The sequence below is a fragment of the Colius striatus genome, chromosome 7 (genome assembly GCF_028858725.1).
Source record: "Colius striatus isolate bColStr4 chromosome 7, bColStr4.1.hap1, whole genome shotgun sequence".
Classification (NCBI taxonomy): Eukaryota; Metazoa; Chordata; class Aves; order Coliiformes; family Coliidae; genus Colius; species Colius striatus.
This window is the reverse complement of record NC_084765.1, coordinates 672,039-690,763: the sequence shown is the minus strand read 5'-3', so window position 1 is coordinate 690,763 and position 18,725 is coordinate 672,039. Positions and strand designations below refer to the sequence as shown.

The window sequence follows — 18,725 nt, the reverse complement described above, 5'->3', positions numbered from 1 at the left end:
AGTTCAGTACATTGTCTTATCTCTTGCCTGAGGATTTGACCCAGTGAACCCTAAGCCATCCCTTCCAGGGGAAATAAAACCCAGCTATAAACGGTTTCTTCAGCTGAATTCCTTTGTTCAATCCTTCCCTAAGCAGTTAGATTTGATCTTGCCTTGTATGTGGAGGTGTGGGGAAAGCTGCAAAGCCATTCTCTGAAGAATGGTATCTGTTGCCAGTATCTTACAGATAAGCAGTGCTGTGGGTTTCCCAGTGGCCCCATGAGGGAAGGGAAGAAGCTGGGACACTGCAGAGGTAGCAAGGTGGATTTTACCCCAGAGCTCAAATTGTGCTGGGCTGAAATCACAGTGATGGGGCTAAAATCTTGGCTGGAAGAGAAAGGGTCTCGTTGGGCTTTATGTGGGTGAGTGGAAGGGATGAGAGAGAGAGTAACAAATGAGAAAAGCAGGATTGATGCAGGTCCTGCAGAGGGGTTATCAGCTTGGCCCAGGAAGCCAAGCCACATCTTGTGTGCCAAGATCCCTCCCCATTTCCATGCACCACCCTTTTTTGCAGGGAGCTGGAATGTGGCTGTGAACACTCCCTTCAGCCCCACAGCCTGTGTGCTCAGCAGGGTAAACTCTGGCAGCAGCTTAGAGCTGAGATAACTTGGTTAGAGCTGGGATGCAGAGCAGTGCAAAGAAGGGCAGAAGCAGGCTTGTCTCTGTGCATGGCCTCTGCCAGCAGGGCAGAGCACCCCCAGTATGATGTACCAGTGGTAGCAAGGGTGGGGGGAAAGGTCATAGGGGTGCCTGGCCTTGGGCTCTGCCTCTGCTGCCAGCTTCTGAAATGGCCTGTGAATATTCATAGGGGGAACATCAGCTGAGGGCGGAGGGAAAAGGGCTCCTATCTGACCCTGAAGCAGACAGCCAAAAGATGTTAGCTGAGAGGAAGGACCAAAGCACCTCTGGCTGCTGACAGTGCTGGGGTACCACTGCATGGCAATACATCTCCCCACAGCAGACACTTGTGCCTGTGCATGGAGGGTAAACATGTGTCTATGAGAAGGCAGAACAGCCCTGGCATGGTGTTCTGGGGGAACTGGAGCTCTGTGTCCCTGCTGCTGGCTGTGGTGCTATGCTGAGCTGCTCAGGAAGGGGACAGGCTGCTACAGGCAGGATCCCAGAGCTCAGTCCTAAGATACCATCTCTTTCCATCCATTTACATTCTAAACAAACACTCTTGCTGTACAATGGGGCCAGAGTCAGTTGTGGTGCAGAGATGTGGAGGCCTCAGCCTGCCCTCCATGCACATCTTTCTCTGATTAATTAGTTTTATCACTCAGAATCCTCCCTGATCCTCCCCAGATGTTCAGCTATTGCTAGGCAGGAGGCACAGAAGAAAGTGTGGGGGTGGACATGGGGGAAGCATTCCATAAGGAACCAGTGGTGTATTGGCAGCATCAGACCAAGGGCCTGTCCTTAATTACCTGGAGACCTCCCTGGCCTCCACATCCCTCAGAACAGCTGAAGGGAGCTGCCTGTTGCCTGCTGGAGCTTGCCAATTCTTTACATTATGTGTACATTATCTAGCAGTGCACATGCTGTTTCTAGTGACTTGCCAGGGTGGCATGAGCTAGTCTCTGTGCCAAACCAGCAGGTCAGGACACAGCCCTCCCGAGGAGAAACAGAGCAGCAAGTGCCTCCCTGGACTCATGGCAGCAATGCAAATGCTCAGCACCCAGCCCCAGCATCAGAGCCTGGGCCCAGCTCTGGTCTGACAGCCTGACCACACATCTGCCCATCCCACGGGTTCCTGCTTCCTCACCGAGTGGGAAGACGCTCCAGGTTCTGCAGGGTTACTCAAGGATCTGGTTTAGGGAGCTGCCCAGACCTGCTGTGTCTGAGCTCCTGGCAGGGAGGTGCCTGCAGGTCCCTTCCTTGCTCCTGCTGCTGCACACACTGTCCTGCTCAGGGGTCCCTGTGGCCAGCAGTGTGGGCTGAGCTCCGTTTTGGAAGCATCAAGCTCCCTGGTTCTCCTCTGAGCACTGTGGGACGTTCTGAACTGGCAGAGCTTGGCTGAATGGGTGCCTGTGACCCTGGGAATCTTTGCACGGGGCAGCCACCACTCCTGGCTGGCTCCTTTAGTACATGATCTGGAAGCTCCTGAGGTGGATGAGGAGGCTGTGTGAGGCTGGGGCAGGCAGAGCTATGAATGGTCTCTGGCAGCACTTCACTGATAGCCTGTGGGCAGCTGCTGGTAGGTGTCAGGAGGCTGAATTCCTCCTTGGCATGCTTTGTACTTGCCACTAGCTCAGGCCCAGGTGCTCATTCCTCATTTGCTGGCTGGACACAACCCACTCTAGGAAAGCAAATAAAAACCAGACCCACCTCCTGGCCTGAGCACCTGGAGAAACTGTGTGTGCTGGTGTCAGGCATGGCAGGAGCTCCTGGGCTGAGGGCTGTGCCTCTTTAAAACCAGAGCTGCAAGGAATCTGCCAAATTATTTCTCCCCAGCCAACCCAAAGTGTTGTTCCCTGACCTTCCTATAGCTGGTAATAACATTGGCTGAGTGGCAGGACACATCTAGTGAGAGTGAGGGAACTTGGGTTTAATGAAACAAGCTGATGAGGTTTGCTGTGCAGGAGCCAACGGGAATGCTGGCTGCTCCTTTCAGTTCCAGGCAGAGGATTAAATGTCTGAGGCTCTGAATGAAAGGGTGGCCCAGGAGGCACCACTGGAGGGGCCCCGGGGTAATCTGAAGCTGGAATCTCGAGTGGGAAAGGGGATGTGAAGAAAGCAACTGAAATGGCACCGAGGGAGCAGTGGGGGAGGACAAGGGAGTTGTTCAAGGGCAGGTGGCAGAGGGGAAGGGGAGTTCATGTCTCAGGCACGGCTCTGACTTGGATCAGGGCTTTCTGTTGGTGGGCTGGGAAGCAAACAGCAATGGCATGGGGGCAAACTGCACTGCCTTTCACCTCACCTGCTGCAGGAGAGCTCTGGCTCACTGGGAGGATGCAGGCAGGGATGCTCCCTCCTCTGAGCAGCTCTCAAGCTGCCCTGGCAAAGGGCAAGGGCAGGGGAAAGCTGTGCCCAAGGGTGAGATGTGTTCTCCTGCTTGGAGACAGACACAGCTGTGTGCCAGTCTGATTGTCCAGTGCTCTGGAGGTCTCTAGCCAAGACATTTACCAAGCTCATGGCCTGGGCAGGTGGTAACTAACAGTGGATAATGAGCTGCTTGTTGGTGATGGGGCCCAGCCATTGATGGTGAGCACACACTCACAGTGCAGCTCTAGGGAAGGCAACGCTGTCTCGAGTCAAGGTCTCTGTCCTGCTCTTGGGACCATCTGTGAGTTGGCACAAGCCTCGTGTACAAGCTGTGCCAGTCCCAGGGCCCTGCTTCACCCTGTGCTTCCCCAGGGTGCCAGTGGGGAGGGTGGGACAGAGCCAGTGGCAAGGAGCCCAGGCAGTGTGGGAGCCACACTGGGCACTGGTGAGTCTCAGCTCAGGGACCCCAGTGCCTCAGTGAGAGACGAGGGAGGGCTGTGGAGACCCCCAGGAGTTCCTTAACTGGGACTGTTCAGCACCATTTGCCCCTTTGCCACGTGTGTTCTGCAGAGCCAGGGGCAGCCAGCACCGCTGGAGTGTTTCTCCCTGCGGCTGCCCCAGCAGATGATACCCATGCAGGGCCAGGCTGGGCAGGCAGGAAGGGCTCTTCTCTTTGTCTCAGTGCCCCGTGTCCTGTTACAGCAACGAAGCCTTTCTTGGGTTACAGGGGGTGTGCAGTGTCAAGTGCTGGTGCCTCACAGGCTGCTGCTGCTCAGCACCACGTTTCACCAGCCTAACTTATGCTACAGGCAGTTTCTCTTGCTCCAAAATCCCCTTTCCAGCTCTGTACCCTGAAAAGCTTTGGTCTTTCCCAGGAATGAGTGTATGGAGCATGGGGTAGGCAGGTTGGAGCCAATTGGCTGGGTGTCACAGCTTGGGATGTGAGGTGAGCACTGCCCTCCTGCCAGGCCACCATCTCACACCCTGCAGTGCCCCTCCACGTCCCACCCCTCTGCCCTGCAGCCCTGCCAGACACCAGCCTGGTTCCACAGCTGCCAGGCACTTCTGTGCCCCAGCACACCCAGGGAGTTGGCCAGGGACACTGACAAGTGTTTGAGCACCAGGGGACAGACACAGTTGCCAAACAGATTGGGCTGTGAACACTGAACAGAGTCTGCTCTGAAAGCTGCTGCAGAGCCATTTCCTCCCTACAGCCCCATGAAGAATCCACTGTAACCATTAAACCCCCCTGGACTCTCTGCAGCTTCTCTTGGTTACCCTGTCTAATCCATCACGAGACAGCACTGTCTCATCAACCACGAAGGCAGCAGCAGAAGCCTCCAGGGTGTCACACACCAGGAGCCCACTGCCCAAAGCACCGTGCAGAAACGCTTCCTCCAGCCCTTCCCTTGGCTTCTGCCAGAGCCATGCTGCTTCCCCCCCCACAGGCTTTCATCTGGGTTCAGAGCAGATGCCAGTAAGTGGAGAAGCAGCTTAATTTATTTATGGTGTGCATTAACATTCATTCAGCTGGTTGCTGTGCATTGAGTAAGGTGGCAACTTGATAGGTGCCAGCCATTCCCCCACTGCCAGCAGAGCTGGGGCTCGCTCTGTGCAGGCAGCCACAGACTCTTCCAGAACATGGGGCTGAGCAAACGTGGTGCTGTTTTGCTGAGGGGGAAGGAAAAGATGAGTATCCTGCTCCCATGACAGCCAGGAAACTCTATTGAGGACAGCTGAGCACCTAGAAAGTGCATCAGGTCTGGCAGGGATAGAGCTGGGGGACTATCTCTCAGGGCTTTGGCCAGTTTGGCCATCACAGAATGGTAGGGGTTGGAAGGGACCTTTAGAGGTCATCTAGTGCAGCCCCAGTGCAGAAGCAGGTTCCCTGACCACACTGCAGAAGGATGGAAATGGTCCAAGCTCTGCCCCTCCCTCAGCAGCAGCAGCAGCACATCTCCAAGGCCAGCTCAGCTTGATGGGATGTTTCATTATGAAATGTAATTCCCCCAGGAATGTTAGCTCCTGCCTGCCTTCTACCCCTAAATGTGCCAGCTCACAGCAGCAGTTGCTATTGGGGGAGGGAAGACCTGAGTGCAAAGGGGACTCAGACATTTGAATCTTGGTTTAACACGTGTGAGTGTCCTGTGGGAAAGGCATGCTGAGTTAGGGGGGTGGGTTTCATGCTCTGCCCAGCAAAAACCCTGCAGCTGTACTCAGGCAGCTACTGGTGGCAGCAGTAAACCCCTGCACACCCCATGCTGGGCTTCAGAGCTGCCAGGGACATAACATGCAGCTCATTTACTCCTCTTGAGGTTTGGCCCGTGGACTTATGGTTTGCTGCAGTTTGGTCAGAGGTCCCATCCCTGGTGAAACTGGGCTTTGGGGTGTGTCCAGGCAAGACAAACCCCATAAAAGATGTTGAAAATGACTTATTTGAGAGCTTGTGTTTGTTTTAGGGGACAGTTTGTTGGCCTTTCCCTGTGGCAGCCTTGGCAGTGTAGGCATTGAGGGGTGGTCTGAGGCCCCAAAGGCAGCCTCATGCTCGCAACTAGATCCCACCCCGACTGCTGAGAGCCCTGGGCTGCCCATGGGCACTAACCTGAGCACGTGCCATGTTTCCAGTGTAATTGCCAGCTCTGGGTTTCCTTTTTGCTCCTCTCTGTATGGCTACTTCCCTTGCAACCATAATCTTGCTGCCCCTGGTCAGATCTGCAGGAGCTTTCAGAGCCCAGCAGAAGCAGCGATGCTGTGGGAGGTATGAGGAGCTCACCTGAACCAGCAGCCCTGTGTGCAAAGCAGAGTAGCACCCAAACTCTTGCACCTTTCCAGGCTTTCATGTGTTCTTTCATACCATTCAGGACCCTGCCTGGCACCTGCCCATGCTGCAGCATCCAGGCTACAAACAGCCCCAGCCAAGTAACACCAAATTTCTGCTCTACTACTATTCTGGTGTTGCACTTCTTTGCCACTAATCCAAGTTAACGAGGACTTTGTTTAGCACTTTATCCACTCAGTACAGCCAACACCTTCCCACCAGCACTGCTTCTCCTCAGGCAACACAGGTGAGTGGTGGGACACTGCTCCAAGCCATTCCCCATTGATAAACCTCCAGCGTTCAGCAACCAAAGCCCCAACCTCACCTCACAGCTGCAAAGGGAAACTTCTGATCAACCAGAATCACCCCAGCGAGGGGCACCCTGTGACTCCTCTGGAGCTGGGGGGGTTTGTAAACAAGCTGCATCAGGCCCTGCACAGGCTCCCATCCTACCAATTCCCTCAGCTTCCAAAGAGCCAAAGGACACTGGAGTTGTCATGGCTCACTGGGTAGTTAAAGAGGATAATCATTAACCTGCTGAGGACAGCCTTTCTTTTGTTAGGCCCTTTATCGGGTTATCTTGCTGCCATACCCGGAGAGGATCTGTGTGAGGGGTGGGGATGGGGGTAAGCAAGGTTCTGTGTAACTTGTCCTCACAAAATCCCAGCTGTGCCCAGCACGGGAGGCAGGGGCAGGGAGGTGAGCTGCATCTCTGCTGCCGTGCCAGGCCAGCCTGCTGCAGGTGGAGGTGTGGGTTCATGTGCCTTTGATTGAATTACAGCCCAGAACTCCCCCAGAGCCCTGTCCAGCTCTGCAGAGGTGCCTTTGCTGTAGGAGACCCTGGATGTGTTTGTGGCCATGACTTACCGTACAGGTCCTTTGCGCTCAGCTTGGAGGCTCCGTCTGCCCTGCCCACGCTGCCACTGGAAAAGAGGGAAGGGACAAAGAACCCATCAGCTCCCAGCTGTGTTTAACATCTCTTTTCACCCTGCAGCTCACATGATAAGCCCGAGAGGGCCCAGCTCTGCCTGCTCATCACATCCAACAGATGTGGCACAACTCTGAATTAGCAGGGAAAGCATTTGCTGGGCTGGCCATGCCAGCAGCTCCCGCTGCAACCTTAGCTGTTATCCACACCACAGGCACATGTCACTGAGCCCTGCAGCTGGAAACAGGAGACAGAGGAGCCCATCTAGGCCTGTCCCCACTAGAGTTACCATCACCCACGCTGTCCCCTGGAAGGACTTTGCTCCTGGAGGGGCTCTTTTAAGGATTGTGGCTCCCAATGGGGTTGTTACAGGGAGCAGTGTGGGGAAATGCAGATTATAAGTGAGTCCACCCAAACCTCACTGTATAAGCAGTGTAAATGCCAAGATAAGATCTCTTATTAATCACAGAATCATTTTGGTTGGAAAAGGCCTTGAAGCTCCTGGAGCCCACCCCCGGCCCAGCCCAGCCCTGACCCACAGCCCTCAGCACCTCAGCTCCAGGGCTTTGGGATCCCTCCAGGGCTGGGCACTCCCCCAGCTCCCTGGGCAGCCTGGCACAGGGGCTGACACCCCTCTCACTGAAGAAGTGTTCCCCAATCTCCATTCTAAACCTTCCCATGATGGACCCTTTTGAGAGGTGCATCCTGCTCAGATGTAGATCATGTCCCACTAAAACTGTGGAAGGATGTAACTGTGTGTAAGTGCTTGAGTTTGGGGGTGTCAGGTCTCTACATGTGCTTTCCATCATCCCCTCAGGGCCACCCCACCATGCCTGGGTTGTGTGTAGGAGTGTGCAGATGGGAGATAACAGTGTTTTTCTGGATCAAAGTGAAACCTCAGGGTTTCAGGCCCCGTGGTCAGACTGCCCTGCACGGTGCAGCAAGTCAGTACGTGGCTAGTGGCTACTTTCTGCTCTGCCCCTGTGTCCCTCTGAGCACAGGCAGCTGCCCACAGTGCTCATACCCCTACACCTCCCTGTGCAGGAAGCAGGGAGAGAGCTGGTTGCTCTGGCTCCATCAGGAACCTGCTGTGGGCTGTTGTAACCTCAAAGTGCAGGTGGAGAGGCTCCTGATGTCTCTTTCCTCTCTCTGCACCTCATATGACATTACCAACCCCCAGGACATCTGAGGTATGAGGCCAGGAAGGGTGAAGCAATCACCAGGGGCTTGTGGGGCAAGGGGGATTGCTAGGAGCATCCTCCTGGCTGGTAGGAAGGAGTGTGGTGGTGCCAGGGGTGAGATGGGAGAAGCTCATCATGGAGATACTTACTTTGAGGAGCCAGGGTTGCTGCTGAGGGACCCTTTGAGACTCATGTTGCTTTGCAGGACAGGCAACTGCAGCAGAAGCAGAAAAGACAGGGTTAGGGTTTAGAAAACATGCTCTCAGATGCATTATGTGTGCTGTCCTTCCCACCCCTGGTCTGGGGTCCCCAAGCAGCAGCGTGGGCAGCTGACAGCACCCAGGTGAGCAGGATGGGGTTTCCTTGCTGCTCTCTGCCCTGTGCCTCACACACCTCTCACAGCTCTTGCCTTTCTGAAGCCTATTTGCAGCTCTCCCCTCTTGCCCATCCCTGGCCTTTCCAGGCACTCCCCCACTTTGTGGTATTTCAGCAATTGTTTCTGTCTCTAGCCAGGCAGCCCTGCCTGCAGTTGAGCAGGGGCTGCTGTGGCCTTGGCCTTCAGGCTCTGTCACAGGCTGTTACCAAGCATATGGATCCCTCTGGCCTCGTGCTCACGACTCAAAGTGTCTTCAGTCATTTTTCATGCCTACAGTTCATCCCTTGACATTTGTTACGTGGCCATTTGAAGCTCCACGCCAGTTGTTAAAATACCCTTGGCAGGGTATTGCCCACACAGAGGAAAGTGAGATGATGGTGAATGCTGCTCCACTGGCAGCAGAAGGATGGAGAGGAACGTGCTGGGATGGCTGAGGGCTTGGGCAGGGGCAGCCAGGCTCAGCTCACTGATGTTTTGCATCTTCTTTCAGATATGAATTATCAATAATGTTTGAGAAATCCAGGCACTGAACTGCAAGGGGGGGAGAAAGAGAAAGGAAGGTATGATAAAACCTCAGAGGATGCTTTGTAGGGCATGAGGTGAAGGAAAGCCAAGGTAAAGCCTTCAGGTTGTTTTAATTCCCTCTTGAAAAGCTCAGGGGACCTGCTGTGAGCTGGGTGCTCAGCACCTCTCCTTTGCTGCACCTGGCTCAGACCCTGCTCACCTCATTCTGGGGTTGTTAGAATTCAAAGCTCTGGCCTTAAAGGCTCCTGAGGGAAGATACCTGTGTGTCTGTCTGTGAGAGGACCCTGAACGTGCTTGGTGTGTGCCTCCCCAGCTGTCCCTGGCAGGCAGAGGAGCTGCCTCACCGAGGGCAACTGAACTTAGGCTGCAGGGTGTGTGTAATCCCCAGGGAATGCTCCAGAGTCATCCCTGGCCCCCGGGATTCCCCCACCGAGGCTGACTGCTGCAGGGCTTGGAGCTGCCCTACATTCCTGCAGCATCCCTTCTCATTCCTCCTGCTGGAAACTCTCATTTGTGGTGTTCTGCTCCCCGTGTTTCACCCTGAGGTGAGGGCAGGGACGGGCTTTTCTCCCTGGTGTTGCACCTCAGCCAGAGGGATGTGTTTTGTGGAGGTGCAGCTCTGGGGTGGAGCCCAGCATGCGGTCGGTGTGCACTTACTCTTTGGGCTCACAGCTTGCAGCCTGCTTTGGGTCACAGAAACACTCCTCAGCACTGAGGCACTGTTAGAAAGTCGTTTGGAGTGTGTTTTATAGCTGGTGTATGAAATCCTCTCTACTTTTGCTGGTACTGAACTCCAGGCACACACACACACACAGAGCTATCAGTTCATATCCGTGTTAAATAGACACTTGGTGTTCTGCCAGCCCCTCTGAGTGTAATAAAACCTATCTCTGTGCCCAAGCTGGGGTGCCTGTGAATTTTTCCTCTGTTAATAGCTGTCTGCTGGTTTCCTTTTACATCCCTCAAACAGTTCCTATCTCCCAGATCTCTGTGTGCATTAGCATAGATACCTAGGGGAGGGAACTCTCTCTCATAACCCCAGCTCTGGTCTGTTTACTTTACACCATCCAATCACTTCAGTGCGTGGCTGATGAGCATAGCTGGGAATGTTTCTGCTCATTAATGCAATATTGCTGGCTCCCTTCCCCTTGCTGCCCCAAGGCAGTGTCCTTAATGGACCGAAACCCAGGCTGCTGCAGCGGGGAAGTGGCACCGAGTGTGGCCCCTGAGTTCAGAGCTTGCTCCCAGGCCCTGGCTGTGAAACATCAGCAGGAACCAGGGATGCAGCCAAGGTCACCCTAGTTCTTGTTTCTCCTTTGTGAGCAGAGGCAAACTCTGGGGATCTGCCTCTGCTTTTAGAGGAGCCCATCTGGTCAAACCCTGCATGGCTGCCCGAGGAGCAGAGCCTGTGGCAGTGCCAGAGGTTGCAGCTCAGCTGCTGGGTGAAGTGAGACCTGTAAAATGAGCCAGGTCTGTGTCTCGTGGCAGTTTATTGGGAAACACTGCCAGAGGAAGCTGGGCTCCCTGGAGAAAGGCAGGAAAAGCCACCATGTACCTTGGCTAGTGGAAATGCTGCTGGACTCTGCAGGTGTCAGAAGGGTTTGCACTGGGAACACAGCAGGAGGGGTTTGTGCTGCTGGCAGTCCCAGCCACAGCCTGACCCTCCCACAGCCCTCTGCCTGGCCCAGCAGAAGCACTGCATTTCACATGAGAAATGGCTCCTTCTGACCTGCCTGAGCAAGTGCTCCCTGGTGCCATTTGTGACCCCCCTCCGTCCCCTCTCCCTTTGCCCAGCGCTGCTGGCAGGTTGTCCCTCACCTCCTGCACCCAAACCAGGCCATGAAACTGGAAGCAATGCAAGTGCCTGCCAAGTCAGCAGCTCCTTCTCCTGCTGGGCTCCTGTCTTTTGATTTATTCATGCTGTTTTCATTATTTAACCTTTGCCTAGTTCTTCCTGCTGCTTTAAGGGCCGTGTCTGTGTTCAGACTTGTGTTCACCGAAGTGAGGGTGTGGTGTGATGCTGGCCAAGCTAAACCAGGCCACAGGCTCACGCCAGAGCTTTTAGTTCAGTTTAAATTGCCTGATATTAATTGAATCCTACCTGGGGGAGGGGGGAGTCACATTACTGAGAGGTTAGAGACTTTATAATGACTTTGCATAACTGAGAGGCATCCAGACTTGAAAAACTGAAGCAAGAGCTGAGAGCACTTCCCCTTGAATGTGGACAGAGCCAAAGAGAAGATGTGAGAGACGAGATGGAGTTAGGGCCGAGTGTCTGGCTTTCCCCAGGGCTCTCCCTCCCTGTGGGGCATCCCTCAGAGCTCCCACACTCTGCAACCTCTGACGTGCACGTTGTCTTCTCCCCACTGTCACACTTCCCTGATCAGAGGGTTCCTGATCTCCCTGCAGCTGCTCTCTCCTCCTTCCCCAGCTGGGTGACCAGGCAAATTTATCCATGTGATGTGTGGCTGTGCAGGGGTTGCCTTCGACTCAGCCTTATCAAATCCACTCTCCTGAGACCAACTCTTTTGATGGTGTGGGGCAGTGTGTCTCCATGGGTCACCAAGCAAGCCAGCTGAGCCTTGCACATAAGCACAGTATTTAATGAGACAGGGGTTCCAGCAGTTAAATTGCACTCACATTGTGCCTGGAGGGATGCTTCTGGTGGGGGGAAACTCGATTGCCTGGCTAAAGCCTTGCACAGTGACCTGCCCCAGGCTGGGAGGTCTCATGTGCTGAAACACAGGGCCTTAGGGAGGCCAGCAGAAGTCAGTGCTGAAGGACATTGAGGCGGGTGGTTGTATTGTCCTTTCAAGCAAAGGAAATCTCAGTCCCTGACTTTCCGGACTGTCTTGTCCCTGGAGCTCAAATACCCTCCCGAACACCCTCGCAGTGGGGACAGGGGCCTGGCATTGTTGTCTCTGCTCCATTTCTGGACTTTTATAGCAAATGGAAGCAGGCCATACATTGTTTTGACTCTCTTTGAGGAGGGAGCTGCAATGTTAACAAGGGTGTAGAAGTTCTATGGGAAGGAACAACAGCTCTCTCTTCTCTTTGGGCTGATCTCTGCTGTTGTACACTGCTGTTATTAGGTGTACTTCTCCCCTGTCTGCTGTGCTCATGCATTTTTTGCTCTTGTAGCACATGAAAAGGGCTTGTGAGTAATTCTGGGCTTTGGGTGAGATTAGACAACTTGAAAATGAGAAATGCCATAGTGGTTTCTACTCTCATCACTGTTAATAACAACAGCCCCATGTAGTGTCTGTGAGTGTTTTCCATCCTGGGTCTAAGAGCAGCTTTAAGGTAGAGAGAAGGAGAAGGTTTGTGGTATCAGAGGCCAGTAGAATATACAGCTGTAGTGGTGGGGAAATGCTGGTCAGAGCACAACAGCTTCTGCTGCAACAACACTGGAAAGATATGGCAAAACCTTAACAACTGCAAAGCTACCTGGGAGTAACAGAGCAGGAAAAACTTAGTAAGGCATCTCCAAGGGGCCTTGTCTTTGTTTCCTTCAGTCATCCCACTGCAGTCTGCCCAGTGTGACAGGATCCAGTTGCCCACAAGCTAGCACTGAAACACGTTTCCCTGCCTGGAGCCACGGTGCTGATACTGAGGGTTTAACCAATGCATCGCAAAAAGGGGTCAAATCAGGGTTGATGGCTGTAGCCTGAAGTGTTTCTTGACTGGGTTGGACCCCCTGGAGCGATGCCACCGTGCAAAGTGGCCCCGTGCAGGCGAGCCAGAGCTGGTGTGGGGAATGGCTGCGCTCTGCAGCACGCGAAGCGCTGGGGGGAAGCCTCTGCACCGAGCTGACCATGGGCCTTGGGCACCCGTGCAATAGATGTGATGGAAACGCTGCCTGAGGGGGAAGGTGGAAGGAGGGTGCTGCTGTCTCTGTGTGTGGCTGTGCCAACTGGATGGCTCAGAGAGAAACCTCAGAGTAGCAAAACTCAGCAAGTAGCAGGAAGAAGTAGTAGTCAGTCAGAAGTATCAGCTGGGCAGCACATGGTGTTATCATTGAAACTTCCCAGGACAGCAGAGCGCTGGCTGTTAGGGCTGCTGGCTGTGTGCAGCAGGGGATGTCACGCTACTGAAAGCTGCTTGGTGAACTGTCCCACAAAGCTGAGGCTGGTTGTACTCACAGGAGCAAAGGGAGCAGCAGCACAGTGGTGTGAGTGCCACTGTCCGTGCCCCAGCCAGCCCCTGATGCTGACTCCCACCATCTGTCCTGCCCACTGTGATCCTGCTGAAGGACCTGGCAGATGGGCAAGGCTGCAGTCCCACAGCAGTCCACTAACAAACCAGCTTTAAGGTGCTGGTGAGGCACTGGGATCAGTGTGCCCAGTGCTCCCAGTGTAGCACCAGGAGACCTGAATTCACATGATCTGGTTTAGATGTCTAAAAGTGCCTGTAAGATGGACTCTGGGAACCTGTGGCACACGTGTCCTAATGATGAAACCCCCCTTCTCTTGCTTTAAGCTGCTTTCCTGAATCTGCCAGTAAGGATACCTGTCAGGGCTCACCAAAGGACAGCCAGGCCTGCTCAGAAGAGGCTCTGCCAAGAACAGGCACTCACAGGGGAAAGAGTCAGCGAATGTCAGGGGAAACCCAAATCCAGAGTGGGGAGGTTGGCAGGTGGTGCTGCTGCTGCTGCTCCTTTGTAAAAACAGGCAAGCAAAGATCTTGTCCCATCTGAAGTTTCCACACCCTGTCTTTGCATATCATAGAATCATACAATGGTAGGGGCTGGAAGGGACCTTGAGAGCTCATCCAGTCCAACCCTCCTGCAGAAGCGGGGTCACCTAGATCAGGTCACACAGGAACCTCGTGGTGCTTCCGTGGGACCAAGGCTGTATTTTAACCTGTTGCTAAGAGGAGCACATCCAGCCAATGTTTCTCAGGTGGCCTGGTGACCCTAGGAGTCCCCATGCTATCTGCACTGGTTGAGATGTACCCCAGGGTTTGGGAAGTGGGGAGTCCTGTTGTCCTCTCCTTCCTCCCTGCCGCCCACAGCCCCCTTCCAAGGCATCTTCACCGTGACAGAGCTGCTCGTGATCACAGGGCTCTTTGGGCAGACCCAAAGTGACCCCCAGAGAGGAGGTGAAGGCCGGTGCAGTTTCGGGGTGTGTGTGGCACGTGCCACGTTAGAGCAGTTCCCAGGCCCGGCCTGAGAGGAGCCCAGGGGACACTCCCAGCCCTGCGCGGGGCATTTCTCACATTGCCCAGATTCTCCAGGAGACAGGCACCTGAATAAACAGAGCCCAGCCCAACGGGGCGGCTGAAGCCTGAGCAGAGGACAACCAAATGTTCCCCAGCTTGGTTCAGAGAGGCAGCAGCTCCTCTGTCTGAGGCACCTCGGCTCTCTTGCCAGCTTTGATGGACCCCAACTTGCCTTTGAGTGCCCCCTCCTTATGCGCCGTGCCCTTCCGTGCTGTGCCCAGAGGAAATGCTGAGGCTCACACCCAGGAACGCTGTGCCTTGTTCAGAAACAGTCATTTGTGCTTAAAGAGTATTTCCTGGGCAAAGGTTTGGGCAGGTTTCCCAGCAGCAGGAGGGGAACACCCCTGTGCCTGTCCCGGGAGGCCACACGCGACACCCTGCTCCGTCGCCCAAGACATTTGGAGGCAATGTGTCTGCTGCCTGTACTACTGACACCCTGAAAGGCTCAGCTGGAGGCTTGGGAGCTAATGCTCAGAAACAGAAACTGGTAGCACAGAGCAGAAGTGGCAATGTTCAGGGCTTCCTGATGCCAGACTCATAAACTACCCACAGAGCGCAGGGGAAACCCCCCTCCTGTCCCTCTCAACACACACAGACACGTGCACTGGTGTGAGGCTTTTCCAGCCTGCTGTGGTACACAGAGACCTGAACTGGGACGCAGATGTGGGGAGCCCAGGCGGTGCTGGAGGCTCTGGTGCCCACAGAGCTTGGTGTGGCACAGGAAGGCTCGGAGGGCTGGCTCAACCAAACGAGGAGCTTTTCTATTCCTGCCAGAAAGTAAAACCTTCCCTCAAGGAACAAACCCAAAAGCAAGTCTAGACAGTGCCTTGCTCTATAAATACCCAAATGAATAAATAAATAGCTGAGGAAAGCAGCCACAATCTCCAAGATCTGGGGGGGAAAACTGACTCCAGCAGCCCTCAGAAAGAAAGATGTGTTTGCAGAGGGCCCGTGCTGAGTCCCAGCTCCTCAACTGACACTTTTCCTCTCTGATGGAGGAGTCCCACAGAAGCTGGGTGGAGGGAAAGCACAAAGCAAGGTTGGGGCTCCCTGCCTGTCTGCTGAGCCCCTTTAACGGCAGGGGGACCGAGCTGAGAGTTACTCCCTGGCAGATGGAACCACAGAGACTGCTGCCGCCTGTGGGACTGGGATGAGGGGATGGCTGTGTGCTGGGGCAGGCAGGACCTGTGCATGCAGCATGCTTGATACCCAGAAAGTTTACTGAAGAAGTGCACTGGTAGCTGTCACGCTGCAGTTCTCTCTGCCCTGCACCCCCCAGCGAGCCCTGTTCCCAGCCTGTTCCCAGGCTCTGGGGGCTGCAGCACCAGCAGCAAAGGGGTGTAGCTGGGGTTTTTAGAAGGGGAAAGGCTCTGATGCTCTGACTCTCTTGATGAAAGGGATCTTTTTTCTTTTCTCTGTGTAGAAATCAAGACTCAGACATGAGGCCAGTACAAACAGGGAGTGACTCTGCATGTGTGTGTCATTGCAGAGCCGGCTAACGGCCCAAGGCGCTGCCCTGCTGGGCTCCAGCCCGGCCCCAAGGAGGGCACTCAATTGCCTCTGTGTTCAGCTGTGTTCTGTGTGTGAGCAGCAGTGTGCTGTGTCTCCTGGCTGCCAGCACCCACTCCCAGAGCTGCTCCTCACGTGCACCTCGCTCTCATCGCACATCTCTCGTTTCTCTTATGGCTTTTCTAGGCTCGAAGGCGTTTGTGAAGGAGCTGGGACACTGGCACTGCTGGGGCAGGCAGGGAGAAGGTACAAGAGCTCTTGCTGTGCTCCTGCTGCTTCAGGCAGTGGTTGCCTGAGGGCATAGCAAAGTGCTGTCCTTTATGGTGGGGCTTCAAGGAAAACAAGGTGGTTTGCTCAGGGCTGTCACATCGGTGCTTGAAAGGTGGTGGTTTGCATCTGCAAAGCACCGGGAGCAAATCTGCTCTGAGCACCAGCTGCCTCCTCTCTGCTGACAAGGCACTAATGGTACCTGGGTAGTCCCTGTTAGTCCCACGGCTATCAGGCATTTATTGCCAGCTGCCACACAGGTAGGGAAGAGGTTGGCCTTTGCTGTCCTGACTGCTTTGAGCTAATCACTCAAGAGCCTTAATTGTTCATTAAATGATTGCTTTAATGTGTAAGCACCCTGTGACCCTACCTGACATTAATACTGGGCAATTCTCACAAGCTAGCCTCAGCAGTCCCAGTTTGTTCCTGCTTTTACAGGGGATCTGGACAGCCTAACACATACATTTGGCAGGCAGATGCCTTTTCCACACTGTTTCCCAGCAAAGGCCTTTAGCCCCAGGAGAACTGTGATGCTTAAACCTGAACATCACTTGCCTGGCTAGTGACAGCTCCAGTGGGGCTGAAACGCTTCAAGGAAAGGCAGCTGGGTGGTGTGGCTGGTCCCTCAGCAGCCTCGGGAGGGGCACAAGGAGATTTGTTTATAAATAGACTACTCCATGCTGACTGGTTTATGGGCAAGACAGGGGTGTTGAGATCAATGGGATGTTTCCACCACCCTCCTCCTAAAGGAAGAGCATTCTTGGTCACTCCCTGAACTGCTGATTCACTTGCCTGGCACGTAGCAGGACACTCAGGGTGCCAAGAGCTTTTTTTCCATCACAGAAAAGCTTGTTATTAGACTGAGACACATTCTGGGGGCCATGTTTAGCTTCAGTTTGTCTCCAACATGGTCATCTTGAAGTCTCTGGGGTTGCAGTGTGGTGTAGAACGTGTCTGGTAAATCTGAGCCAAGAAATACTCATCTCCCTGCGTAAGGTCACACCATGGTATCCTCCCTCAAAGGCATGGAGGGGGCTACAGCTTGTCTCCCTCTGCCCACACCAGTGAGTGGCTGCTTCAGTCTGCTCCCTACTCCTTTCCAACTGTCTGCCTCCAGTGGCTGGGGCTCAGGGAGGCAAATGCATCAACAGTTTTCATTTGGTGCTGTCAAACTCGCCCTGGGGTTTCTGCTGGGAGGGTGGGGTGGAAGATTTGAGGGAGGAGATTCGTCTCTTGAAAATCACATTTGATCTTTAAGCTTTTCCAGTCTTTTTAGGCTAATCAGGACAGCATTTGTTGCCATCTCTTCCCACCCCATTTTGTGCTTCCTACTCATATCCTGCCAGAGTATTTTTGGCCACTTGCTAACAATTCATTTGAGCTCAAACTTGGCACATGGGAGCTCAGCTTGGAGTGTCACTGCAGGAAAACAAGCTGACATCAGTTTAACCAGCTCAGGGATCTGGTGGCAGCCATGGCAGGGTTCAGGTCAGCTTTTGGTGCTGCAGGGGACAGGAGTGTTTCTTGCAGGGTATATTTGGCCCCTTGAAGATGAACGTTGATGCAGGTCACAGCCACATCTCTCATGGCTGCGAGAAGAGGGTGAGCAGGGTCTTGGTCAGGGGCTGCTGCTGCTTTCCTCACCAGGCTGGGAGCTGATGCAGGAGCACAGGCAGCCAAAACTGGGCCCAGCCCATGGGACAGAGATGAATGTCCCTGCTGGCAGACCATGTCCTGCTGAGCTCCTGCTTCAGGTGTGCAGCTTGGATCAGCCAGGCTGTAGCATCCCCCTGGCCCAGGGGCCTGGGCTGTGCTGTTGGGGAGGCTGAGAAGCGACACACGTCCGTGCAGCAGCGCTTGGCCACTTGCTGAGTAGGAGTCTAATCTAGCCTTTTGCTCTCTGCTGTTGGTATTTCCATGTATAGGTCATGGCAGATTCTGTGTGGAACATTGTGACTTGTCCCCTGCCAGTCATCTCTGAAAGGCAGAGATGGGACTTCAGCCACAGCCACGTTTTCTGTCAGTCCTTTCACCCGCAAAACACTGAGATCTGGGGATTCCCCCAGAGGCCCCTTTATGTTGATTCCTGATGTAGAACGTGTTCTGTTGCAAAATATTGAAGCAAGCTGTGCTGAGCTGTGCCTAGCCCTGCTCTGTCTGTGCATTCACAAAGCAAAGTGCAGAGTCCCAGCAAACAGCCAGGGGAACAGAACCAGCTGTTGTTCTCAAAAAGCCTTTGCAGCAAACACGCAGAAGCTGCACATCAGACCCCAGCTCCCTGCTCTGACAGAGGCCTCCTGCAGCCCCTTCAGCAGGTTCTTCACACTCTGCAGAGGGCACTAGAAAGATTTCCAACCTCCCAAAGAGGAGTAAAGGAAGGACTGCAAGGGGATGAGCTCCTGTGGTGCAGAGGAGAGGTGCACTGCAGGGGCCTGGGCTGGAAGGAGAACAGGGATGGACACACCTGGTCCAAGTGGGCTCATCCATTGCCTGCTTGCTCTAACCCCTTTTTAAGCAGCTCTCCTTGTCCTGTGTGTGGCTGTGGACTGAGCTGTAGCAGTTGGAGCCTTCTGTCAGCAAAGTCTGCCTGAGAGATGCCTTGTCTGGATGCTTGGGGATGGTATTAGGTACAGCAACTTGTTCTGGTAGTTCTGCCCTCTTGCTTTTAAACTCCTGCTTGATTTTAGCTCTGTAACTTGGGCCAAGGACAGGCAAATGATCCTGATTCTCTCCCAGCAACTTGCACTGTATCCTGACAAGTTCCAGCCTTGGTTCCTAGAGCAGCTTCAGCACATCCCACCCTCCTGCTGTCCCTGGGCATCTGTGCTGTTCAGACCCAAGGGGTCTGAACCCCATTCCCCTCACCTGGGGATGTTT

At 54.2% G+C, this 18,725-nt stretch overlaps 2 protein-coding genes across 4 annotated transcripts in view; one reads left to right on the top strand and one right to left on the bottom strand.

The window, feature by feature from the left end:
* GATD1 (glutamine amidotransferase class 1 domain containing 1) overlaps positions 1-18,725 on the top strand; it is an 87,293-nt gene that overhangs the window by 47,929 nt on the left and 20,639 nt on the right. The window lies entirely within an intron of this gene.
* The window catches only part of EPS8L2 (EPS8 signaling adaptor L2), a 56,499-nt gene that overhangs the window by 28,535 nt on the left and 9,239 nt on the right, over positions 1-18,725 (bottom strand). Inside the window, exons 2-3 of the mRNA XM_062000600.1 lie at positions 8,101-8,165; positions 6,710-6,765 (exon numbers count right to left, since the gene is read on the bottom strand). Of these exons, the coding sequence (XP_061856584.1) occupies positions 6,710-6,765; positions 8,101-8,144 (100 nt within the window). The 5' untranslated portion in view covers positions 8,145-8,165. The remainder of the gene's footprint in view (positions 1-6,709; positions 6,766-8,100; positions 8,166-18,725) is intronic.